Below are 24,412 nucleotides of genomic sequence, written 5' to 3' on the forward strand. Positions count from 1 at the left end.
AATCGGTGGAGGACCGCTTTGTTATCTCGGGGGCCGAGGGGAACTTGCCGAACTTTGAGCACTCGTATCGACTCGAGGCCGTCCACAGCCCACAGTGCTCGAGGCCTCGGGCTCGGCAAAGAAATCGTCGAACTTTATGCGACCTTCGACTGTTTGACGTTTGCCGTACAAAGACTGTTGCACAACGCGTACAAAAGAACTTGAATTTTGTTTGTATATTGCGTTGAGCATTTTTTATATATTTTTTTTACGTGTGTACTTTCTCAACAGTAACTGCACTTCTGCTGCGCCAGGTGGCGTTAGGTCGTTTTCAAATTTTCGCGTTTTCGCGCATGCGCTTAAACTGTAATGTTACAACGGTGCTTGGTGTGTTTGGGTGGTCGGATTGGCGGCATTTGAAGTTCGAAGCGCTTGTGCGAAGAAAGAACAAGGTAAGTACGTGCCGTACCAGCAGTTCGTAGAATGTTTGTATGGTTACGAAGACACTTGTCAGGTTTCAGCGTCTTTCTCAGTTCTAACACAATGGATATCACGCGTAAAGCGTTGCACGCGGACCAAGGCAATTATAAAGCATGCAGCTCAAAGCAGGCATTTAATAACCATCCAAGGAGGAGGAATTCTTGTACCCGTCGTTTTACGGGACTATAAAAGTACCTTTAAACCGAAGGCCTTTCGAGATTCGTAAATATCCTTCACGTTTCAGCCGCCATTTCAAACGGCATTTTGAACGGTGTTTTGAACTTTTTCAACTGGATGCTAATGGCTGTGCCATTTCTAACGGGCGGATATCAATTACGATTGCTTTATATTGGCGATACAGATATCGGTGGACAAAAATATATTAAAAATAGGCGTCTGAATTTGTGAGTGAATAACGCTAATAATAGAGTTTATTACGTTTGAGGAAAGGCGGGTGGCTCCTACCGTTGTACGGCGACGCGCCAAATGTGAACGACTTCCAGATCGCCGCAGAGTTAACTGGGAGCGCCGAAGTTTCTGCTGTAGAATTCGTCTCTCTGACAGAGCAAAAGCGGTGGGGCGTGTCTTTCGAACGCCCGACCTCCAGCACTGGTTGCATTTCATTTCGTTTATTTGACTAGAGAGAAAGGCCGAAGGTCCATACCATTTGGTCTTGCTTTGGCCGCGTACTCAAGAGTCAGGAGTGCGCTGCCGTAGGCTTCCCAAGCGAAGCGTATCAGACGCGTGACATATTGGCGTATTCCCCGTAAATATTATTTTCTGCTCGGTATGCTCGATAGATGGCGCTAGCTGACCCTCGAACAGCCAAGGCAGGAGTTTTGACTAGGTGGCGCAGGCCGCCGCCCGATTTAAAGGGTTCACCAGCCGTATCTATCCAGCTATCCAACTTGTGCTCGCTCAAATAAGTATGAATTTCGTTTAATTTACTTGCACCGGTGCAGAAAAGTGTAGGGCCGTGCACCTCCAGCGTGTATTGAGATACCACCCGGCAGTACACCACCCCGCCCTTTCCTGCCCCTGCGCAGGAGGCGCAGGTGAATCACACAAAGATATTACTTCTTTTTGCGTCACGCAGTGAGTTTTTATGAGTACTCTCTCTCTCTTTCTCTCTCTCTCTCTCTATATATATATATAGAGAGGGAAGGGAGGCTGAAGTCGCTAGGCTCGATCCAGAATGGGCCGTAAAAATCGGTGTCTGCACGTAGCAATCTAAACATTTCGACAAAGGTGCATTTCAGAGGTCGATTTTTTCACGTAAAAATTACGAACCAAAGCTCCCTTTCTGTAAAAAATGGGGCCAAAAAATTTGCCAGGGTGGTGGGCGGTGATGCAGACAACTGAGTCGAGCAGTGGGACATGTTTGGGCGCACATAGTGATAATTTAATAAAAGGAAGTGGGAATTGGATTTGTAGAAATCTTTTTAGTTCCGTGTCTAAACTAAGGGAAGGTGTATTTACTGCCTTCCCGCAATTTATAATTGTGAGCGACTCCTTAAACGGCCTTTCACGATCATCGCTCTCGGTTGAGACAACCAGGCGAGTTGCGAAAGCGGTACACAATTATTACATTCGCCAGCATGTTTTGACACTTCTGCGTAGGAGGTCTTTCTTTTTGGCACTACCTTTCTGCTCGGTTTTTTCTTCTCTTTTGTCTTGGTTTGTTGGAGGTACTTGAACCCCATATAAACCTCAACATTTTGTCAAATAAATTCAGCTGTGTCTGAGTCTGCGTTGTGTTGTCCTTCGTTTTTCACAAGTTAAAATTTTTTACTGTTGATTACTTTTGCAGTCTGCTCGTCGGCTCGCTTGACGGCTTCCAAGCTTCCCCAAGTGGTCGCCGCTAGGGTAGGATAGCGATTGCACTGGAGCCTGTGTTTGATTTCGGGTAAGTTCGTGGGTCGCAGATTGAACGCTTGTTTCGCATGTCCACGCTGTGTTCTGGAGTTCAACAGAACCTTTGAGGAAGTGTGTTTTGTAGGCAGTTTAACCTAATCTTGGTCTACACGTCGTGTCGTCTAAAATAGCGTTTCCATTCCGCACTCAAAACTATTACAATATTTTTATGTCTCTGCAAGCCTTGGGTTTGGACAAATGAATTCATTGAGCAAACTTTATTTGTGTTTTGTGTATTTAAAGTATATGTGACGCAGTGTTGAGCAATGCCCACTTCGTGGCAGCTCCGTTGCACTCCAACAGTGTTTGCATGTAGAGCAGCTGCGTTCAAAATGATGCCCAGCAGGTAAGTTCCACGGGTGTTTGCAGATGAGATTAGGGCCATAGCTACCATATTTTTCACACTCTTACTGGGTGTCTAGCGACAGGGAAAACCGGGCATTGTCAGGGAAATATTAATTACCAGGAAAAATCGGGGAATTGTCGCGGATATTGCCAAAAAGCGAGCCCAGTCAGAGAAAATGAGCTGAAAACGCCACCGAGTGCCCTGAGCAAAGACCTGATTATTTGGGGGCAGAGAAATAGACAATAAATTCCGCTTAGAGCGGAGCGCAGGGGGGCAGAAAAATAGACAATAAATTCCGCTTAGAGCGGAGCGCGGACTCTGCGCACCCAATGTAGAGAGTGCTACCCGATGCGGAGGGAACAACCGACAACTTCAGTCCAAGCCTTGGATTGGATTCTGGGCGCAACACTAGGCTAGGTCCATTTAGAGCTACTAGATTTAGTAACAAACGGGAAAGCCGCGGACCCCAATCCATGCCTTAAACCTAAAGTATTCGAAAGTGTGCATTCGGCAGCTATGCTGCCAGATGCACTTACTGACGTGTGTGGCTGAGCGTCATGTTTTCATTGTGTTTCCGGAAGTGGCCGCTTCACTGACGATGTCGGCAGCAAGAAAGTGCTTGTCTTATCCGGACTGGACGAACCCGAATATTTCGAAATATGCAAGTTGCAAAATTATCCTCGCAGTGCTTAATGCCTTGTGTTGTAATGTTCTTATATATTTAACCGCCTCTATGGTGATCCGATAATTTCACCCGAAATTGTCACGGAAAACCTGTAAAAGTTGGGGAATTTCAAAATAGTAATTTCCTAGACACCCTGTATTACCTGCGACTATAGACGTTTTCTGCAAGTGCGCCGCCATCTTGAATTGACGTCACTTCCAGTATGGGCGAAAACGTTGTTTTGCGTTTGCCACACCAATAGAAAGCATTTAGGATATAATCGCAATCGTCACACTTTCTCGTTTTGCCTCCCCTTTATTTTTTTACTATTTGCCGGTTGAAACGTTGGATTATTTTTTTGTCGCCCGTACCGGATACGCCTGTTAGGTGGCTGGGGACGAGAGTACACAGAAAAGGTCTATACATGTTAAAAAGTAAAAAATTTGTGCGGTGCAGACTGTAAAAGGATTAGTTTCTTTTTCTAAGATCATTCATTATGACGGGATGTGACAATTTTTGTTAATGGCGAAGTCGGCTAATGATTTCTATATGATACAAGCTTCTTTGTGAGCTAATGAAGCAGGCTTTTGTCAAGCTGTGCTGGGTATGAGGACCTTTTACATGCAGACTATGCACCGGGTGGGAGCCATGGTCCAGAAAATGCGGTATCTGTCATCGCGCTGTTCTTCGTTATTGTTTGAAGCAGCGTTGTGTCTCATTTGCTTTCCAGTGTCAACGATGTCGATGAAACGCTACCCGAAAGTCGTGGTGGTGAAGAAGAACGGTCAGGACGGTTCGGAATTCCCGCTGACGTCGGGACGATGTTCTATTGGACGGTACGTGCCGATGCATGACTCCATCCTTGCTGCCATTTGGCGCGTTCAGTAGCGGCTCCGGAGTCAAGGAGTCACCGATTCCTTCCACTGGACGGCCAAAAGTCACTTCCGGTGCACGTAACTCCGGGGCTTTGGAGCCAAGCTCTGAAGCACAGAGTCCTGAGACAGTGCATATAGAGTCAGAGGAGCTAAAGATGACGTCATTTCCTGACTGGTAACGATTTCCGGTGAAAAAAATCCAACGAGCTCTGACTCAAGTCACTCCGTTTGGAGGCAAGGGAGGCGCTACTGAATGCGCCCATTGAGTCTCACCGAGTTGTTCTCCATGCGCGTTCAAATGAACGGTCATTCCAATTTATCGTTGGAACGTACTTGGCACGACGCAGTACAACGTTGTCGAACCTACTAATGTGGGGGTGTGACTAGCATGGCTTCATCTAGTGTCTCAATTGCGCGAGGGCATGTGCGAGCGAACCGCAATATCAAGCAAGTGGTGATCGGCTGTTGAGCAACGTTTTGTCGGCCGATCGTTTTGTCGATGGGCAACATTTCATTGATTGGATTCCTGCGTTCGTTTCATCCGCATGCCTTCTGACGTTTCGTCGAATGCCACCCTGCTGTTTCCACAACATTTTGGCGTCTTGTCTAGTTTATGGAGTGGGAGAGGAGGCTCAAGTAAATACGCCTTGGTGAACTATGTGCTAGCCTTTCGTGACTTCCAAATTTTATTACGCACTTAAAAAAAGTATGTCGTTAGCGAAATGTCGCAGGTACATGTGTCCACGAAACAAACATATCCGCATCAATCCAGCAGCTTTGACAGAGTTGCACATCAAGTATGGAACGACATGAATGTGGTTTCGGGGGCCTTCCGCGAAAGGCCTTCCGCGAACGGATGATTCTTGGGCTTTGCAGTTGGGAGTCGTGTGCCTAAATCATATACAACGTGTTCCCGAAAATAACTTGGTGTTTTTTTTTTTTCGGTTAGCACTGAAACTTTGGCATTTCATCCGGACCCCTAGCGCTACTTGGGCGGAAACTGGGCGTTCGGCGATGCACAGTTTATTTTTATGGTGAAAAGAAATGCCAAATATTGTTCCGGTCACATCCCATACTTGCTTAAAATTTTCTTTTGGACAAATGTTCTAAGGTGCAGAGTGCAGCACAATGGCTGCATTATAATTTAAGCCCTTTTAAGGGTGTATGTAAAATTCTTTTAAACTTGAAACAATTGCAGACAAACTCAAGGCGGCATACAAAGTTTTTTTTGTTATGCCACTGCACCAAGATGAATGAATTGGCATAAATTAATGCTAAATAGCATTTTCCGCCAAAAGTGGCCGCTTCAGTGCAACGTGCAAACTTCTCAGTAGGAGTCTTATCTGGTATTCAACACAAATGTCCTATGCTCCTGTTCGAGGCACCTTCAATATGCACTGTGTGTGACAAGTGGCCTAAACAGAACACCAATACTTTTTTTATTTTTCTTATTCTCCTAAAAGGCTGCCATCAGAAACTATTAGTCCAAAGGATGGCAAACAGGAGTGCACCATTTTGATAAATTTCCTCTCGCCTGCACCTTGCTGTGCCCAAAAGGAAAGATACTTCTAACTGTGCCAAACCATTAATCTTCGAACAAGTTGGTTTTTGGGCTTTGGCCATCACAATCCAATCTAGGTTTCCGGCTCTGCGGCATTGCTTCACACCCATTTTACAGACATTCCTAATGCAGTGCAGTTTTAGTAGCATTTTAAAGTGTACTACTAAAAATTGCCCCTTAACCTTTTTTTTTTTTTTTTTGCAGTTTTTTTTTTTTTATTTGTTTAATTTTTATTGAACGTTCACCATTTTTAAAAATGTGTACAATGAAAATATGTGGTGCCATCTCCGAGCAGCACCGCGAACTAAGCTCTGAACGAGCCTGGGTCGTCCAAAACAGCCAAGGGGCGATGTAGGGTGCGTGGACGAGCTACACTAGTCCAAAACGGTTAAGAGGTTAACAAGCGCAAATAATAATTTTTTTCCTGGGGCCCATGTTCAGGAGTATGACACTGTTTTATAGAAATGTGCTTGCACATGGTTCTTGTTTCGTTAGCATGATGGGTCGAGACTGCTTGGTTACGAATTGTTTCATGTCAAACGATGTGAATCCTTGATCGTTCTACTCTTTAAAACGTCTTTACATTAGGGAATTCCCAGAATAGTTTTTACAGCAGAGCTGTTAAGGGCTAGGTTCCCAGGATCATGTCCACTAGCAAAAAAAATGATGACACCGAATTTTGGACAGCTACCACCATCTATGAGCGACGGCGGCAACCATACAATTGGTTGCCACTGTTGCTGATATGGTGGTGGCAACCTTTCTTCGGAGGAAGAAAAACGGGAGCGGAACGAGCAGCGATATGCGCAGCAGCGCGAATGGTTCCGCAACCGCCGCGAGGCCGCTATCGGCTTTCCACTGCGTCGATCGCTTCAGAGTCCCTTACAAAAGAAGGGCAGATCGCTCGCCTGGAAAGCCATTGTCAAGAACAGAAGCTACAGCTTCGCTGCTCTTCCTTCTTCATTAGAGTGGAAAGGCTGAAAGTTTTTATTTATTAAGCTTTTTTGTCTTTATTGTCTAGACCAGGGGTGGCCAAGCTGACCCGGACTAAAAGCCGCAAACAAAAGCACGAAACTTCCAAGAGCCGCGGGGGGGGGGGGGGGGGGGGGGGGGGCGTGTGCAAACTTTTGTCCAGAGCAATAAACGAATCTCGAGCCACTTTCAATCCATCCAAGTCAAAAGCAGTCCAACTGTACGTAAGGTAGCAGTAGCACAAGACCAAACCGCAACCTGTCTTTCGATTTAAAACGTGTTCCATTTCTTTTTTTGGGGAAGTGCTCGTGTGACTGGGAGGGAGCCGTGGAAAGGGGGAGGGGGGGTTAGGGTAGGGAGCCGCGAGTCGCACTTCAACACGCGAAGAGCCGCAGCTTGGCCACCCGTGATTTAGACTCTAGAAGGTTAAATTGGTACTCCACACCGACTTCTCAATGGTGGTAGTTGGCATGCTTGCATCAATCCTGGTAACCTTTCTCCACTAGCACTAATGAAAACAAAACACGAATTTGACTAAGTGTGTGGCACAGCTTCACAGCAGTCCAAGGCAATTTAGCTGGAAACTGTAATGCTAACTTTTGGTTTTTAATGGGCATCATGCAGTAGCGATTACATGAATGCATGCTGGCATCACTAATGGGAAAGTGCACTGAACTGCTCCACATTTATGCGTGTGATCCCCTAACTTATGATTTTTCTGATACAAGGGTGCTCCAAAACCAAATTTTTCTGCTCCAACAATAGACCTTTCCAGAAAAGTCCAGGGGGCCTTTCAACGAGGGGAATCGTGGGACTGTTCGGGTGTACTCTTGTGCCGGCTTGAACGCTTTGTTATATATTGGTAGTGGCAGGATTCATTCTTTCTTATCATTAGAAGCTGAGAACACGCAAAAAAAGTAAAGCAAACTAAAAAAGATAATCACATACTCTGCTTTGCTTTCCTTCCCCCCTTTCTGCAATCTGAAATCAGGAACTGCTAAACCAACATCAACGTTGTCTTTGCTTCTTAAATAATTTCATGTGCCGTACATCTTAACGTCACAACGAGTAAAGCAGGTGCTGGCGGCACCACATATTTCTAGAAAGGTCTATTGCTCAGAACTCAAAACTGTCTGGATCACCCCTGCATATACAACATCAGCTTAGGAGTTTTATTACACGTAGCAGAGCGCGTTGGATAGGCTACAGTTCACACAGAAAGAATAAAAACACTGAAACAGACGAGGGAGAGCCATAGTTCTTTCATTGAAATGCAACATGATAAGATGGGACTTGGACAGCACAAGCAAGGCTCTGAATGAAGAACTAGGTACACGTAGCAGTGCGGGTTGGATAGACTGCATTTTACACAGAAAGAATAAAAACACTGAAATAGACGAGGGACAGACACAGTTCTTTCATTGGGGTGTTTAGGACCCAATCAAAGAACTGTAAGTGTCTGTCCCTCGTCTATTTCAATGTTTTTAATCTTTCTGTGGGAACTGGAGGGGTTCTGTGTCTGAGATTTCAATAAAATGCGGTAAGGAGCCAGTGTTGCTTTTGGACCGGCTAGTTGTTGTTACGTTTAGCTGGCTGAGCCACTTCACCTGCCCGTGAAGTGTATGGTCGGCACAATGTGATTCATTTTAGAAATTCCCAATTTTGCAGGAACCCTGACTGTGACATTTGCATCCAGAAGATGCCAGACAAAGACCCGGTGCACTGCCTGGTGGTTGTGGACGGACACGAACAGGTCGGCGACATTTCCTCGGGCTGCTTAAGGGCCGTCCAAACGGGACGCGGCAGGTGTTGTGCACGGCATTTTCGGTAGCGGAAGTAGAGGTTTTTCTTTAGTTCTAGGCATCTGTTGTGACTCATTTGAACAGCTTTTTACCGGGGCTTGTATTTACACATCTAAAAGATTGTGTCCACGTTGCGTACCACGAGCCAGAAATTCCTCAAGATGCAAACTCTGTAATGGACGGGCCAGAAGTCAAGCCATGGTATCGGCAGTCGCTGGGGAATTCTCAGAATGAAATTTTCTGGGCGAGCGGGACTTTTCAAACTTGCTGGTGCCTTTTTGAGCCCTGCCCCAGTCCTTTTCATTGTGTTTGATTCCCTCGTGCGTTACGAAACTGTTGTGCCACAAAGCAGTGTGGCGTACGTCTGGAACTTGGGGAGTTGCGTTCCTCGGAGGGTCTACTTTGCTTTGTTTCGCTTTAATAAAGGCTATAAGCGTCTGTTGGTAGCTTCGACTGCCATCTTACCGTCAAAGCGTTCGTGTGGCCGGGGTGCAACCGTGAACTCCCCGTCAATGTTGCCACTCGCTAGAACAGTCCACTGTAAGGAGTTCGCAACTTCGCGGTTTGTCCGTCTTTGGATGAGACGAAGTAGAAATGATTTTGACTTAAAGTTAACTGGAACTTTTGTTTTATCCTCTTTGATCTTGGCGCTAGCAAGACATTACGTGTTGCTTCACCCGAATACCACAATTTATGCTGCATTACCGGAAGGCAAGAGATATTTCCCGATTTGCGGCGGTTTTCGCGGGATATTTCGTGATTCATGCTTGGGTACATCTGGGTGAGCAAGTAAATGCAGAATGTGTAAATAAGCTTGATTCCACGTGAAAAGCGTTACATGCAATGAAAAGTCGTTACACGGTGGCCAAAGCAACATAAAGCATATGTGGCCCATAGCAGCCTATGCATCAGCTTACAAAGCATGTACGAACACACTTAGTTGTAGTCAAAGGCCGACGTACAACCTGGGTTTTCTGCAGGGAAGATAATTCTCTTTGTATTCCCCTCCCCTAAGCTCCGAGGAGAGCCAAGCTGGGGCAAGGTAATAAGTGGAAAGGATATAGGAAAGGAGGAGGTGGGCAAGAATGGAAAGCGCAACATGTATGTTGGCCTTTAATCAAACTTGATTGACCCTGGGATTTGCAACTTGACGCCTTTGCTCTGCGCCAGTAGTAGGTGGCAGACAAGAGTGCAAGCCAGCTGCACGAAGTGTGACTTAAGGGAGCCCGCAATTGTAGGACCCTGTCGACGCGCGTAGCTGGCTTTCAAATGAGGGAAGCGTAGCTGCGCATCTGATCTCATGACCATGTGGGTCCCGAATCAACTTAGACTTGTCCGGATCGTTCCGATAATCCCGGGGTGTTCATGAGTGTGTAGCGCGTCCAAGACCACCTAAAGCATTCCATAAGTGAGCATGACCAGTTGTAACTCACACATAACAAGTGCTTACAAAGTTTATCGGAACGACGAAGTAAAATGTTTTTGTTTGAACGTTGAGAAGAGGAAAAATACAACCTTGCTTGCTTATTTTGGGTTTGGTAGACTTTATCTAAGTCTTACGGCACAGAACATGCGCTTCCGGAGGAGCAACTTTATACGTTACGACAGATTGACGACACTCGGAGTTGTCAAGCTGGGGCGCTAGGTCCGTTTATCTCGGCCAGAGGGCGCCAGCGTGTCCTTGACGCTATAGACCTTGTAACGTTGGCGATAGTTAAGCGCCGCTGCAGCGTTTGGTCATGCACAAGCCACGGGCGTGTGTCACCATCTGTCTACACGCGATAAGTCTCTGAAAGGTCTAAGAAAAATTTAATGAACAAAAAAGAAAAAGATGTAGCTCGCACTTTCGGTGTCCCATCGTACAACAAGAATTTTTCCTCGTAGCAATCTTTTGTTTTCGTTGTTTACTTTCATAAATTTATACTCGCCAATGAAATTCTGATGCTTGGCATCTGCGAACAACGCGAACGAGCGCAACCAGAACGCAACCGAGAATTATTCGATTTTGCTCGCCAGAGGTGCTGCCCAAACTGGAGAGATACAGGCAGCTTCACCGGTGGTTTCCCGCTCTTTGCGGTGTCGTTGCAATGTCTTAAACATGCATTAGACCGACTTGTTTGGCGTCCTATCCCGTCCACGCGTCGAAAGTGGTCCCGAAGCGGCGACAAACGACGTCGCGGAAGCCAGGGTTTTATGGTGTCGGGTGTCGCGATCCCGGCATTGGGCACTAGAAGTCCCGGTAAAAAGCGCGAGTGTCGTTGCCGTCGCGGCGTATTGACTCCCGGTCGTCGAATTGTTCGTGTACCGTCAAGTCTGAGAGTGGCCCGCAGCCGAATGGGAGTCTCCTACAACCGACACCGCCAAAATCAGTGGCCGGCGACGGGGCCGCTCGTTCGAACGCGGTAAACGCACTGGTCGGAGATGTGTTGCGGGCACGGTCGAGCGGGGGTTCACACGGAGGCCGTCCCTTGCGCAGGCGCACCTGGTGAACGTGGATGGCGCGCCGGGCTTGGCCCTCAACAAGCGGCCGGTGCTGAATGCGGCTTCCTTGGCCCACGGAGACTTCTTTGCCATTCACAACCGTCTTTTTCGCTTCGAGTGGTGTCTCAAGCTTGCCAAGAAGCCCGCGACGAGCGTCGACGGTGCCCTCGCGGTGGCCGAGTCCAAGTGTGAGTTTCCCTCTTTTCTCTGGGCTCGAGTCGTTCCTTGTGACAGCAGCGAGTGCGGATCAGTCGAATAATCAACATTCTATGGGCCCTGGGTTCCTAGGATCAAAGGGATGCCTCGGAGTCTCTCCCCCCCCCCCCCCCCAAGTGTTTTTTTTTTTCCATTTAAAGGGGCACTTATCCACTTCCGGCGATAGTTCATTAATGGTCTTAACTCGATGTATGGGCTCTAAGCATCCTAAAAATCACATACATTATGGTGCGCGACTGATTTTTAAATTAAATTTGGCGTCAGATTGATCACCTCGGAACTATTGCGGACAACAGAGGGTGCCATCGGACAAGAAAAAAGTGTTTTAGTGACCTTTTAAGTGCTATTAACAGATTAGTGCCAGCCATCGGCAGGCAGCTATGAGCCAGAACACTGCTTGTAAGGTCTGCAGGCTTCTGTACCACTTTACTGTAGAAGGTCTAGACCGGGGAGGGTTGAGTCTCTTGCCCGTCAGTCTTGGGGGTAATACAGGTTCCTCGAGATAGAAACGTTTGTGGACCCCTGTCCCATGGACAGCATTCACAACTTGGATTCTCAGCAGGCTCATGCTGATGAACTAATTATGTATGCATCATTTACAGGCAGTGTTTTTCAGCTACCAAAACTAAGAATTTCCAGAAGGGCAGTTGCTGCTAATATTAAGAATATTTAGGGCACATTCTGGAAATTTAATGTGGTTGATCGGGTTAATTTGATGCCTAGTCATGGACAATCGTAACTCAAAGGCCGACGACCAGACACGAGATTCTGCAAGGCAGAAGATCCTCCTCCCCCTGGGAAAGGGGGAAACGGGCAACGGTGGACAGGGTGGAAGGTCGGAGAGGAGGAAGCGGGGAAATGTGGAAAGCGCAAGTTGATTGTTAGTCTTTAAAGGACACTGACCCCCCCCCCCCCTCCCCTGCCAAAGGCGATCCTTAATGGTGTCAGAAGACTATGCAATCAATATTTGTAGCATATATTTTTGATAAAGAAAAAAAATACCACTGTTTAAAGCCGAAACTGGACTGGGGAGGAAGAAGTATAGAGGAGAAATGTACCAAAAATCAAGTGGCTGTGCAACTTTTTTTTTTTTAATCAACATATTTGCAGCTTTTTAGAAGCCACAAAAAATGGGTGTGGTATTTTTTGGCCATTTCTAGTATTGAGTGTGTGCCTTCGATGACCCACGACTTTGATTAAAGTTGGTGGTTGTGTCTAAACCTTAAAAGACGGCCCTTGACTACAGAGAAGAAAGTAAGCGCAACTCAAACTGGCCAGTTCTCGATCGGTAGTTTTCGGGCGGAAAGAAACTGAATTTCGAACCACAAATTGTGTTCTGGGTAGTTGGGATCTCACATGTCACGTACAACTAAAAGCCTCAATGATCATAAATACCCTGTCAGTGTCCCTTGAGGCGCAAGGGAAATTTTGTTTGCCATACTTTATGACTAGGGTTCTGTGTTTTTGGTATTTTTTTTTTCTTCAAGAAAAGCTAGGACAGTCTCTCCCACTGAAACAGCCCCGCCTTCTCGTAAGAATAGTAAACTGCAAACTAGGACAGTGGCTTTTGTTGTGATCTGAAGCTACAATGACCCGGTGTCCTGCACAGAATTAGACAAGCTAAACGGTGAACCTTTTGTGCCCTGGCCAAGGTCATTTACATAATATAGTGTTTTTTTATATATATATTTTTCGCTATTGTGACATCGAATTTTGGAGTTTTTAGAATAAATCCGCATGAACGAAAATTTTACCGACGGGTGTTTTTTGGATTTTATCGGATTTATCAGTAAACACGGTATCCTACTTACACTTTTTGAATGAGATAGTGGTTAGTAGTTCTGTAACTTTAGCATCTGGTTTGGGCCGGTAGTGCTACATTCGGGCGGAGAGTGAACGTTTTCAGCGACGCATAATTAATTTTTGCGGCGAAAAAATGCTGTACATTTTTTTGGAGGGCATCCTACACTAGGCCTGGCCACTGATCTCTATGCGGAACGCAAGTTCGTCTGCTTCTTTTGCATTGGCTGTGGGGATGTCAGAAAGACTCCGAGCTCTGTTTGGCTCTGATCGATGGATAGCGAGTAGAACTCGATGATAGCTGCCTTGAGGTCTACCTGCTATCCTTCGATCAGAGCCAGTCACAGCTCGGCGTTCTGACGCCATCACACAATCCCCCGCAAAAAAAGCAGATGAATTTGCGCTTTGCATTGTAGTAGGCTGGGTCGCAGATCAAGGTCTTGCTGGGTTGAGTGGCACCATCGATTGACGCAACCTAATGCGTGGGACTCTATGAGAAAAACGAGAAAATGTGTCGTTTCCCCCGTGTCTAAGTTGTGTCGGCACTGAAACGTTTTGGCTGCTTTTCGGGAAGCCTCTCAAATAGCTTGTGCGCAAACATTAAAACTAACAACCCTCGCAGTTCTTATAAATAAATGTGTGGTCCAGAGTGACTCCGCTGGGCGAAAAATGTAGTGCAGCTCAACGAGACAAGAGTTGCCTAGAGTTACCGCAGACTCGGTGGCGGTTTTGATGAGTTAGGTTTAGAAGACAACAAGCCTGAAGGCTTTACTACGTGGAATTAGCTCGCCCCTGGATAGCTGCTGTCAAGATAGGACTTTTTCGACATTCAACAAATTCTGGGCTTCCCTGAGATCGGACTTATTGATGGCAAGTTCCTTCGTTAACTCCACTACGAGAGCAAGCTTGCTAGCTTGGCGCGAGTGCTCTGACACATTTGATTCTTTAATGGGCGTTCGAACGCTTAACAAATACCGATTCAATCTCTAAAGACCCGATGTAATGATAGCAGCGCATCGTAAAATACTCGTCTTCGAACACCGCATAGAAGCATGAATATTCCTGCTTTTGCGCGTTTCTCCCATAGACTCACGTCTATTGCCCAGTGTCAAGCAGTGGCCGTCGGCGGTGCCAACATTGGGCTCTTGATCCGCGATCCAGCCCACTACAATAGAGATCTGTGGGCCTGGCTGACACCAGGGTTATAGAGTGCTTGTGTGGCACTGTAGCAGTTGTTCGAAAATTTCCGAAAACATTGCAGCGCCCAGGAGATCCGGGGGGGCCTCCGTGCAGGCCACACCCGACCGTGTGCAAGGTCTCTCAAGAGGCGTCGGCGTCACCCCACGCTCCCTCAGCGGATCATCGTACGAAACGCCTCGGATTCCACCAGAGATGTTCGTCTCGCCCCTGACGACTTCGTCGCTGAGCGGCGCAGCAAAGAGCATTCAAAAGAGTGCCCTCAAGCGTCTTCGAGTCGGTGGCATCGGCGACGGCACTCCCGCCAAGCACCTTTCCTGGCTTGGCAACGGGACCGGCTCGAAAAAGTTGCACAAGGAAACTGCGTCTGGTTGCGCGTCGCCCAGTTCTACACCCGGAGGCCCTCTTAGCAGGCGGTCAACCATAGACCGGAAGCCTGGACAGGGCCTTTCTGAAGAGGCGCACGTTTCGAAGCAACAGGGGCTGTCGGCATCGACTCCTCTGCACAAGAGGTCCGTCAGTTCGGTGTCCTGGAGCCACGACGCGGCCGAGAGCGACGGGGAATTGCCGGGGGACGAAAGTGCGCGGTCTCTGTCCAGGAAACGGAACTCGAAGCCGGCCGCCTCGCGCAGTCTTAGCTCCCTGAAGTTCGGCGGAGAAGGGAGCTATTGGGCACTCGACACAAGTTCTGCGCATCGTCGGACTAGTTCTCCGGGGTCATCTCAGTCCGGCAGTCTGAAGAAGGCGTCCCGACGGAGCGCCAGCGTCATCGAGGAGGAGGGAAGTCCGGCACGCCGCCAGAGGGAACTTGACACCAAACGAGGATCCTCCGGACACGGAGCAAAAGCGCCACGAACCGTAAGCCCAAAGAACGTCGGCCAGGAATCTCCTGAGCGCAGCGCGAGGAGTCTTCAAGCTGCCAGCCCAAGGGCGGCCTCTCGTCAGAGCACGAGCCAAATTGACAAAGCATCTTCCAGCTATCTAAAGGACGCTGCTGACAGTCCGGTGGTTGCCCCCCGACAAAGTACAAGCACGGCCAAGAAAGACAAAGGTTCTCGGTCGCCCGACCAAAAGAGGGCCGGCGTCAACCACGACTCTCCCGTACGTTACTCGCGGGCTGAAAGTTCAGAGGTGGCCTCTCGACAAAGTGTGGGAACAGCCAAGAGAGGTGCCGGTACAGCGTCACCCAGCCGAACGAATGTCGGCACCGACCGTGGGTCTTCCGATCGGAGCCTGGGGAGATCGCCAGCTGGCAACCTGGAGATATTGCGGCGAAGTGAGAGTATGATCACCAAAGGCGATATGTCACCCAGCCAGAAGAGTGTTAGCGTCGACCATTCTCCTGGGCGCAGCCTGAGGAGATCGCAACATGCCAGTCCAGTGCTGGCCCCTCGTCGGAGTAGGAGCACCACCAAGAAGGGCAGAGGTTACCTTTCACGTAGCCCAAGGAAGGTCAGCGTCGACAAGGGCTCTCCCGTTCACGGCAAGAGATCGCAAGCTGCAAGTCCAGAGGTAGCCTCTCGACAAAGCGGAAGCACAGCCAAGGGAGGCGCGGATGTAGCTTCAACCAGCCAAACGAATATTGGCATCGACCACAGGTCTTTCGATCGTAGCCTGGGGAGATCTCCAGCTGGCGACAAGCTGGAGCAATCGCGTCGAAGTGAGGGCAATCTATCTCCCAGCCAAAAGAGTGTCAGCGTCGACCATTCTCCCGAGCGCAGCCTGAGGAGATCGCAACCTGCCAGTCCAGTGGCGGCACCTCGTCAAAGTAGGAGCACCACCAAGAAGGGCAGAGGTTACCTTTCACGTAGCCCGAGGAAGGTCAGCGTCGACAATGTCTCTCCCGTTCACGGCAAGAGATCGCAAGCCGCAAATCCAGAGGTAGCCTCTCGACAAAGCGGAAGCACAGCCAAGGGAGGCGCGGATGTAGCTCCAACCAGCCAAACGAATATTGGCATCGACCACAGGTCTTTCGATCGTAGCCTGGGGAGATCTCCAGCTGGCGACAAGCTGGAGCAATCGCGTCGAAGTGAGGGCAATCTATCTCCCAGCCAAAAGAGTGTCAGCGTCGACCATTCTCCCGAGCGCAGCCTGAGGAGATCGCAACCTGCCAGTCCAGTGGTGGCCCCTCGTCAGAGTAGGAGCACCACCAAGAAAGGCAGAGGTTACCTTTCACGTAGCCCGAGGAAGGTCAGCGTCGACAATGTCTCTCCCGTTCACGGCAAGAGATCGCAAGCCGCAAATCCAGAGGTAGCCTCTCGACAAAGCGGAAGCACAGCCAAGGGAGGCGCGGATGTCGCTTCAACCAGCCAAACGAATATTGGCATCGACCACGGGTCTTTCGATCGTAGCCTGGGGAGATCTCCAGCTGGCAACAGGCTGGAGCAATCGCGTCGAAGTGAGGGCAATCTATCTCCCCGCCAGAAGAGTGTCAGCGTCGACCTCGATTCTCCTGAGCGCAGCCTGAGGAGATCGCAACCTGCCAGTCCAGTGGCGGCACCTCGTCAAAGTAGGAGCACCACCAAGAAGGGCAGAGGTTACCTTTCACGTAGCCCGAGGAAGGTCAGCGTCGACAATGGCTCTCCCGTTTACGGCAAGAGATCACAAGCCGCAAGTCCAGAGGTAGCCTCTCGACAAAGTGTGAGCACACCCAATATCGGCGGAGATTCAGCATCGCACAACCGAAAGAACGTCGGTGTTCGCCGCAGTTCTCCGGGCTACAGCCCGGGGAAATGGCAGCCTGCCACTCCGGAAGTAACCTCTCACCAAAGGAAGAGCATGCCCAAGAAAGGTGGAAGTTCTCCCTCACCCAACCGAAGGAGTGTAAGCTTTGACGATGATTCTCCGGGACGCAGTTCGAGGAGTTTGCTACCTGCCACTCCAGAAATTGCCTCCCATCAAAGGAGGAGCAGACCCAAGAAAGGCGAAAGTTCTTTCTCACCCAGCAGAAAGGAAACCAGCATTGTCCATAGCTCTCCCAAGCTCAGCCCAGGTACATCGCAAAGTGGCAGTATGGAGGTGACCTCTCGCCGAAGTAGGAGCATCACCAAGAAAGGCAAAGATTCTCTGTCACGCAGCTTGAGGGATACTGGTGTTGGTAATAGCTCCTTCGATCGTAATGAGAAATCACAAGCTGAAAGTCCAACGGTAATCTACCGACAAAATATGAGCACACCCAAGTTGGGCAAAGGCTCACCATCACGCAGCCGAAAGCATGTCAGCATTGACGACAGTTCTCCCGAACGCAGTGTCAGAAGATCGCAACCAGCCAGTCCAGAGGTAGCCTCGCGTCGAAGTGGGAGAACTCCCAAAACAGGTGAAGTTTCCCAGTCACTTAAGCAGAAGAATGTCAGCTTTAGTCGGGGCTCTTCGGACCGTGACGTGAGCTCGCAAGCCAGAAGTCCGGAGGTAGCTTCTAGACGGAGTGGGAGTGCACTCAAGACGGCCAGAGTTTCATCGTCATCGCCCAGCCAAAAGAATGTTAGCCTCGACCACGGTTCTCCTGACCACAGCCCGAGGACGTTGCAGCCTGACACGTCGGAAGTAGGCTCTCGTCGTAGTAGGAGCACGCTCAAAAAGAACGAAAGTTCTCCGTCACCTACCCGAAAGGACACCAGCATTGTCCAGAGCTCCCCCAAGCGCAGCCCGAGGACATCGCAAAGCGGCAGTCCGGAGCCGACCTCGCGTCGAAGTAGGAGCACTACCAAAAAGGGTGCAAGTCCTTCGTCGCACAACGTGATGACCACGACTATTGACCAGGGTTCTCCTGGGCGTACTGTGAGGATATCTTTACCCGGCAATGTCAAGGTGCAGCTGAAACTAAGGATGAGTGCGTCCAAGGTCGAAAGTTCTCCATCCCTGGGACGAAATAGCGCCTCTCCCGCGCCACCGAGAAGATCGCGAGGTGGCGATCTGGAGGTGGTCACTCGTCGAAGCAAGAGTACACCCAAGGGAAGCGAAGAGTCTCCGTCACGTTCCTCGAAAAATTCGTTTGGGCATCGCATGAAAAGGTTGCAAGTTGGCAGTCTAGAGGGAGACTCCAGTCAAATTGAAAGCGCCAGCAAAACACGAAAAGTTTCATTGTCACCCAACCAGCAGCCTGAAGACGCGGAAGCATCCTTACGTCGGAGTATGAGTCCGTCTCAAAAAGGCAGAAATTCGTCTTCAACCAGCCAAAAGGATGGTGGCATCGACCAAGGCTCCCCCAAGCGTAGCGCGAGGGGGTCGGAAGCAAGCGCTTCGGCTAAGAAAGACAAAGGTTCCCTGCCACCAGACCAAAAGGACGCCGGCGTCGCCCAACCCTCGTTCGCGCATAGTACGCCACCGGCGACGCCCGCTCGCAGAGGTAGGAGACCCGCCAAGAAAGACGTAAGCGTCACATCTCGCAGCACGAGAAGTACGAGGACTAAAGAAATTCCTGCGAGCCCAGCATCGCATCGCGGTGGTAGTTTCCTCGCACAGAGCCCCGGAGCGGACATCTCGGAGAATGTTTTGCCGACAAAAAATGCGCGCGGAAAGTCCCGAGCGGCCGCACCAAAAGCGGAGCCCAGCCCGTCTGTCGACGGGGCGGGTTCTCCGGCACCCAGCCCTAAAGCCAGGAGAGGACGGTTGCCGCTCAAGCGTGCCGCCGTACAGAGAGAGCCCACTTCCCCCAGTAGCCCGAAGGCTGCAAAGGTGACCAAGGACTCTCCAGCTCCAAGTGCCAGGGCCATGCGAGCGAGAAAGACGGCCGTGAAGAAGAGCCCGAGCAAGCCGTCGAAACGGGCTCCGCCGTCCAAGCGTAGAGGTCGGGCTGCCGCGGAGGAGAGCGGGGCGGACGTGCCCCAGGACGAGGCCCCCGGGAAAACTATCGAGTTGCCCGAACAAAGCCCGACCAAAGGCGAGGCCGTTGCGGAGGAAGGCGCCGTGACTGGAGAGACCTCGCCCGCGCGTGGTGCCAAGGCTACGAAAAAAACCAAGAAAGCGCCCGCGACCAGCAAGAAACTCCGGGCCACACGATCCGGCAAGGACAGCCCGGGTGGAGGAGACACGGAAGAAAGCGGCGCGGTTGAGGAGGCATCCAGCTCCGTTCCCACACGAGGCAGGCGCAAGGCTGCTGTGGCTGCTGCGGCTTCCATGGGTGTCCTGACGCCGGTGACCAGGGGACGCGGAAAGCGCCAGGCTGCTGTGGGTAAGGGACCGCATTGCTTTAGAGCGCAGCTCTTAGGCGTCCATTTCGGGCTTGAGTGGTGTCGCCATCACCGTCGGCGTAACTGCGCGTTGCGTTATGGGACATTTCCCATAATGACGTCACGGTCACTCGTGAAGGCTTCAACGAAGGTCACAAGGATCACGAGTGATGTCACGAGGGAGGGGGAGAAGGAGAGGGTACGGAGGAGGAGGAGAGAATACCCTCTTGTCCTCCTCCTCAAGAGCTGCGCTCTATTTTTGCATTACAGGGAATTGTAAACGCCTTTCATTTTTTTGATGCCGTGTTTTGCCGCATCAACTTCTATGTGTGTCAACTCGCCTTTCTTTGTAGACGAGGGAGCAGGGACTCTAAGCCTCCGTGTCAAGAGGTCGACTGTCGAGGAGCCAAAGGAAACTGAAGAGGTATGACGTTTTACCGTTTAATCTTTCTCGTTATCTTTTTCAGTGCCTGAATTTTTTCCCGCGTTCTTTGTGAAGAACATATGTTCATAAAAGACGGACTATTTCAGGGGCAGAAAGTTCATTGGCGTCTGTGTGACGTATTTCTCATATTGCGCTCTTCGAGACATGGTACTATGCAGTGTCGCCTTGACCTCGCACCCCGAGGTCACTTTATGAGCGGCCTTACTTGACTGTTGTTTATTTGAAACTGCAACTTCCTCCTTATTGCGGGTGTCGAATACAGAGTTCCTTAGTGATTTCTAGATCTCTGTGTTCCCCATGAAGCGCAAGGTGGAATGGCATAGATTTGCCATTTTTGTAACGCGCCGAAACAGAAATCTCCTAAACGTAAAAATTTACATTAAAATAATTAAGGTGACGTCAAAAGGTAAAACATTGTTTTCATCGCTTGCTCAAACATGCCGCTACGCATAATAAAAAAAAAAAAAATCCCTTTGTTGGGAGGGTTAGGGAGCAAACTGAAACCGCACAGGAACATGTCGAGTACACTTGGATGTGTCACAAAAAAGATTAATGATCCATTTCATTCATTTTTTTTCTTTCCAGGTGCCAGTAAAGAGAAGGCGTGGGAAAAGAGTGTGATTGAAAGCACACACTGTTTGAATTGTGTTGTCTCATTTAAGATTTGATTGACTGGTTCTTGATTATGACCAATAAAAACATCATCATTGCCATTTCATGAAGTCCCATCCCTTTATTCTGGGCTATTAGTATTTCACAAGCTTGTCTAAAAACAATTTTTTTATTTGAGGACATAATGTTGTCGCAAATTATAAGGTGTTGACAGCATGCGAATGAATTTGTTTGCAGTGGAGGATCTTTTCGATATAAGATGTTCCCATCGTTTCTGGCTGATATCCTCAAGCACATGATTTGAGATCCTCGCTTCACATCAGTGACGTAAATCCAGGAAAATATCGGGGGGTCACGAACTATGCCACGGCAGCCGTCTTGATTATTAAAATTATGAATTTTTTTACACACATCAAAACTGTACACTAAAAAAAAACATGCACACATCTAGCGTTATTATAATATTAACAATTTACAGTGCACAGTGAATTAATCTGCTCGAACAATGTTCTGAACTCAAATTGTGTATGTAAAAAAAAAAGAACCGATGAGATCTACACGCTAGAAACAAGACAAATGTAGAAAAAAAAGGGTACTGGACATTTCATTGAACGCCGTTTTATTGAATAAGTGGACATTTTTTCAAACGCAGTTTCATTGAATCACTTGACGCCGGTTCGTAGAATTTTCCTTTACTGAAGTTTAGAGTAATACAATACATTTTACATAACTTATTATCGCTTTTGAAGTAGTTTTGACGCCGCTCTACGTCCACCAGAAATAGAATTACTACCCGGTCAATTTTTTGTCCACCTAAACGTTGGCTACGGAATCATAGAAGGCAGCTATCATACCAAAACTTGAGTGGATGCGAGACATTCTTTTCTGGCTAGGTAGGCGGCTGTTCTCCGCCACACACTTTTTTTCCACCTCATCCTTCTATTTATTTACAAGTGAAAGGCACTTAAAGGGTTACTGCAACGAAAAAAAAAGGGTATTTTTAAGCAGCCTAATTGGGACAAGCATGTCGCAAAACAATTTTTCCAACAAAAACAATTTTGTACGGCAATATTTATGGCGCGGGACTGACTTTAGTTTGCAGCTATTTCGTCCGTTTTAAATCGCGCGCCACAAAGTTGGTATTATACGTCACGGAGTGGCTGCTACACGTCACGGGATGACGTATAACTAGGGTGACCAGACGTCCCGTTTTGGTCGGGACAGTCCCGTTTTTGATGTCCGCTTCTGCCGTCCCGTCTTTTTGTCCTAATAAAGAACCATGTCCCGTTTACGCAGGAGTGCATAGTTTTGAAATTGGCACCGAGCGAGTTGAAGCAAACCGAAACTATGCCTACTTGTTACAAGTATAGTTTACAAAAATTACCGTAGGTACTTTAAAATATTTACCCAGAGAGTAAAATTTAGAACTGTTCTTGCCCACAAACAACTTCCAAATGGGTGCACGGAACTGAACTGTGAGTGTGACTGTTCCAGGGCTTAGTGCAATATGGCAAAGTTTTGAAATAGGACCAGTAATTCAAATAAGTTTGTTCTACCAATCTCAATCTTTAGTGCACCCCCCTCTCTCCTCTCCCCGCTGGGATGTCCCGTTTTCCACCTTGAGGAATATGGTCACCCTACGTATAACAGCCACTCCGCGCGCGTCGAAAGAGCGGGAGTCTCAAATGTGGAGAGGTTGTGACTCCCGACTAAGTTACGTCCTGTGGCGTAAATATTGCTAAAAAAATTGTTTTTTCGCGGAAGATTTGTTTTGTGACATGCTTATCCCAATTAGACTTTAAAAAACACTTTTTCTTTGCAGTTACCCTTTAAGAGGGAAACAGCTATTCTCCGCAGCGCCTTTTTTATTTTGTATTTGTCAATTTACCTGTGTTTTTATTTTGTCCTAGGAGAAGTTAAAAAAGACGCCTCTCCCCTCTTTGTTAATTTATTGTAGCCGACAGAACCAACATGGACCTGCTGGATTTTCGACATGCAGTAGTTATACTGTTTGTCGAATATCCGGCAGGTCCATGGTTCTGTCGGTTACAATAAATTAACAAAGAGGGGAGACAAGTCTTTTTTTCCCCCGTATCATGGGACACGGAGACAGATTACTGCTTCAAGGACGGCTTCGTCTTTAAGCAGAACAGGTCTCTTCAAGGACGAAGATATGCACGCCCTTGAACAGACATGCATTCATCAGTGCAGCTGATGATCATTGCTTTAAGAAGTGTCATCAGTGTTCCAGTTTCTTATTGGCCACATTAAGGATGGACGCGGGTCTTAAAATATAAAAAAATTGTGAAAAATGCCTTTTTTCAAAGTTAACGATTTTGAGGTCTATATAGTCCACAGTATGTCCTCACAAAATATAAATGCTCAATTCAATCTCTAAATATGGAACTAATGACAATTTGTAGGCATTGACAGACCTGACTTCAAGCCTAAACTCTAAAAATTTGAACAAACTTCAAGCCGTCAAAGCACTGCAACGGCTCAACCGATCGAAGCCATCTTGGTCTTGTTCGAAAGCTGGTTTCCCGCGCTCTTAAGTGGTGTACCCCTCGAGGCTGCGACGTCATCAATGCCGTACAAAAGGCCGTCACCAGCGCTAGGAAAGACTCTGATTGGGCAAAGCGCGCGCTTCTCCGAGGCGCAGCTCTCTCATTGGCCGAAACGCGCGCCTCCTCTCCTGGCTTCCCCGGCGAGTCGTCCCGGTCGCTCCGCGGGCTCCTGCATCGTCTGCTTTCGCTTGCTTCACCGTTCGAGACTCATTCTGCATTCGCATTTCTCCACTTTCTATATCAATATTTTCAGTGTTTTTCTTGTGCTTCTTAGTGTTTTTGTATGTTCCCCGACTTCTTCGCATCGTTCATGTAAATATTTTAATACTTCCACTTCGTTTAGCTTTCCCTTTTCGTATATATTTGCCCTCCTGCGTCGTTGTTCTTTGTTTCGTTTTGCGCGCTTCGAGTTCGCTTCGAGTTCTGATGGCTGGGGACGCCCATTTGAAGGCCAACACGCAGAGACTTAACACAAAGAGGAGACGTGCCTGGAACAAGAAGACCTCTGCACCGAGGAAAACGACACCGTCGACTTCGCCGATGCCGCAAGCCGCTCTACCGTTGGTGGACGTGACTGGATCAAGTTTGTGTTTGACAACTTCGCCGATGCCTCAAGCCGCTTTTCCGCTCGTGGACGTGGCTGGACCAAGTTCGTCTAGAGATTGTATCGACACTGTGTTCTACACGGAGGAGGAGTGCGTGGAGCGCGAACAACGTGTGGACGACAAAAAGGCTTCGTTGGCAGATCAGTCGGCGACTTCACGGAAGTTTGAGCTCCTCCATGTCTGCATGGAGAGCGACGACACCGACCGCAGCACGGAGTACGTCATCGTGGACATGAAAGTGCGACAAGAACTCTTTGCGTCCACGGCATGCGGCAAGTGCGGAATGGCTACCGTAGGACTTTCGAAGTGCGAAGAGAGGCAGTACGGCCTGGCAGTGAAGTTGGTCCTCACGTGTTCGAGCTGCGATTTCGCCGAGAGTCGATTTTCTTCTCCATGAGTCGCCGGGGAAGCCAAGATTACGTCCTTCGAGATCAACTTGAGGGCGATGAAGGGAGTACAGAGCATAGGAAAGGGGGCGACTGCGCTTGCAGACTTCTGTGCAACCTTGAACCTCTCCCACCGAGGGCTTCATCATGAGACGTTCAGGGGACACATGGACACCATGGTGCAGGCTTGCCAGGCAGCAGCTAACAGCCACAGAAGCAGCGAGTGTTGAGGTGTTGAAGGACGTCTGAGAGCTTCCTTAATCCTCCCGGAAACGTGGATATAATTTTTTACGGCACATGGAAGACACACGAACACAACTCCAACATCGCAGTGGGGTGCAT

At 48.7% G+C, this 24,412-nt stretch overlaps 1 protein-coding gene across 1 annotated transcript; it reads left to right on the plus strand.

The window, feature by feature from the left end:
• Positions 1–82: 82 nt before the first annotated feature.
• LOC8040391 (serine/arginine repetitive matrix protein 2) lies at positions 83–20,613 on the plus strand. The gene is made up of 8 exons (XM_029995005.3): positions 83–431; positions 2,270–2,365; positions 4,114–4,219; positions 8,460–8,544; positions 11,070–11,262; positions 14,352–19,457; positions 19,809–19,879; positions 20,486–20,613. Exons 3-8 carry the CDS (start codon positions 4,122–4,124, stop codon positions 20,519–20,521), a joined length of 5,589 nt encoding a protein of 1,862 aa, XP_029850865.2. The 5' UTR covers positions 83–431; positions 2,270–2,365; positions 4,114–4,121; the 3' UTR covers positions 20,522–20,613.
• Positions 20,614–24,412: the final 3,799 nt, after the last annotated feature.

Source organism: Ixodes scapularis, unplaced genomic scaffold, assembly GCF_016920785.2.
Source record: "Ixodes scapularis isolate PalLabHiFi unplaced genomic scaffold, ASM1692078v2 PGA_scaffold6__148_contigs__length_123643588, whole genome shotgun sequence".
In the NCBI taxonomy this organism is placed as follows: domain Eukaryota; kingdom Metazoa; phylum Arthropoda; class Arachnida; order Ixodida; family Ixodidae; genus Ixodes; species Ixodes scapularis.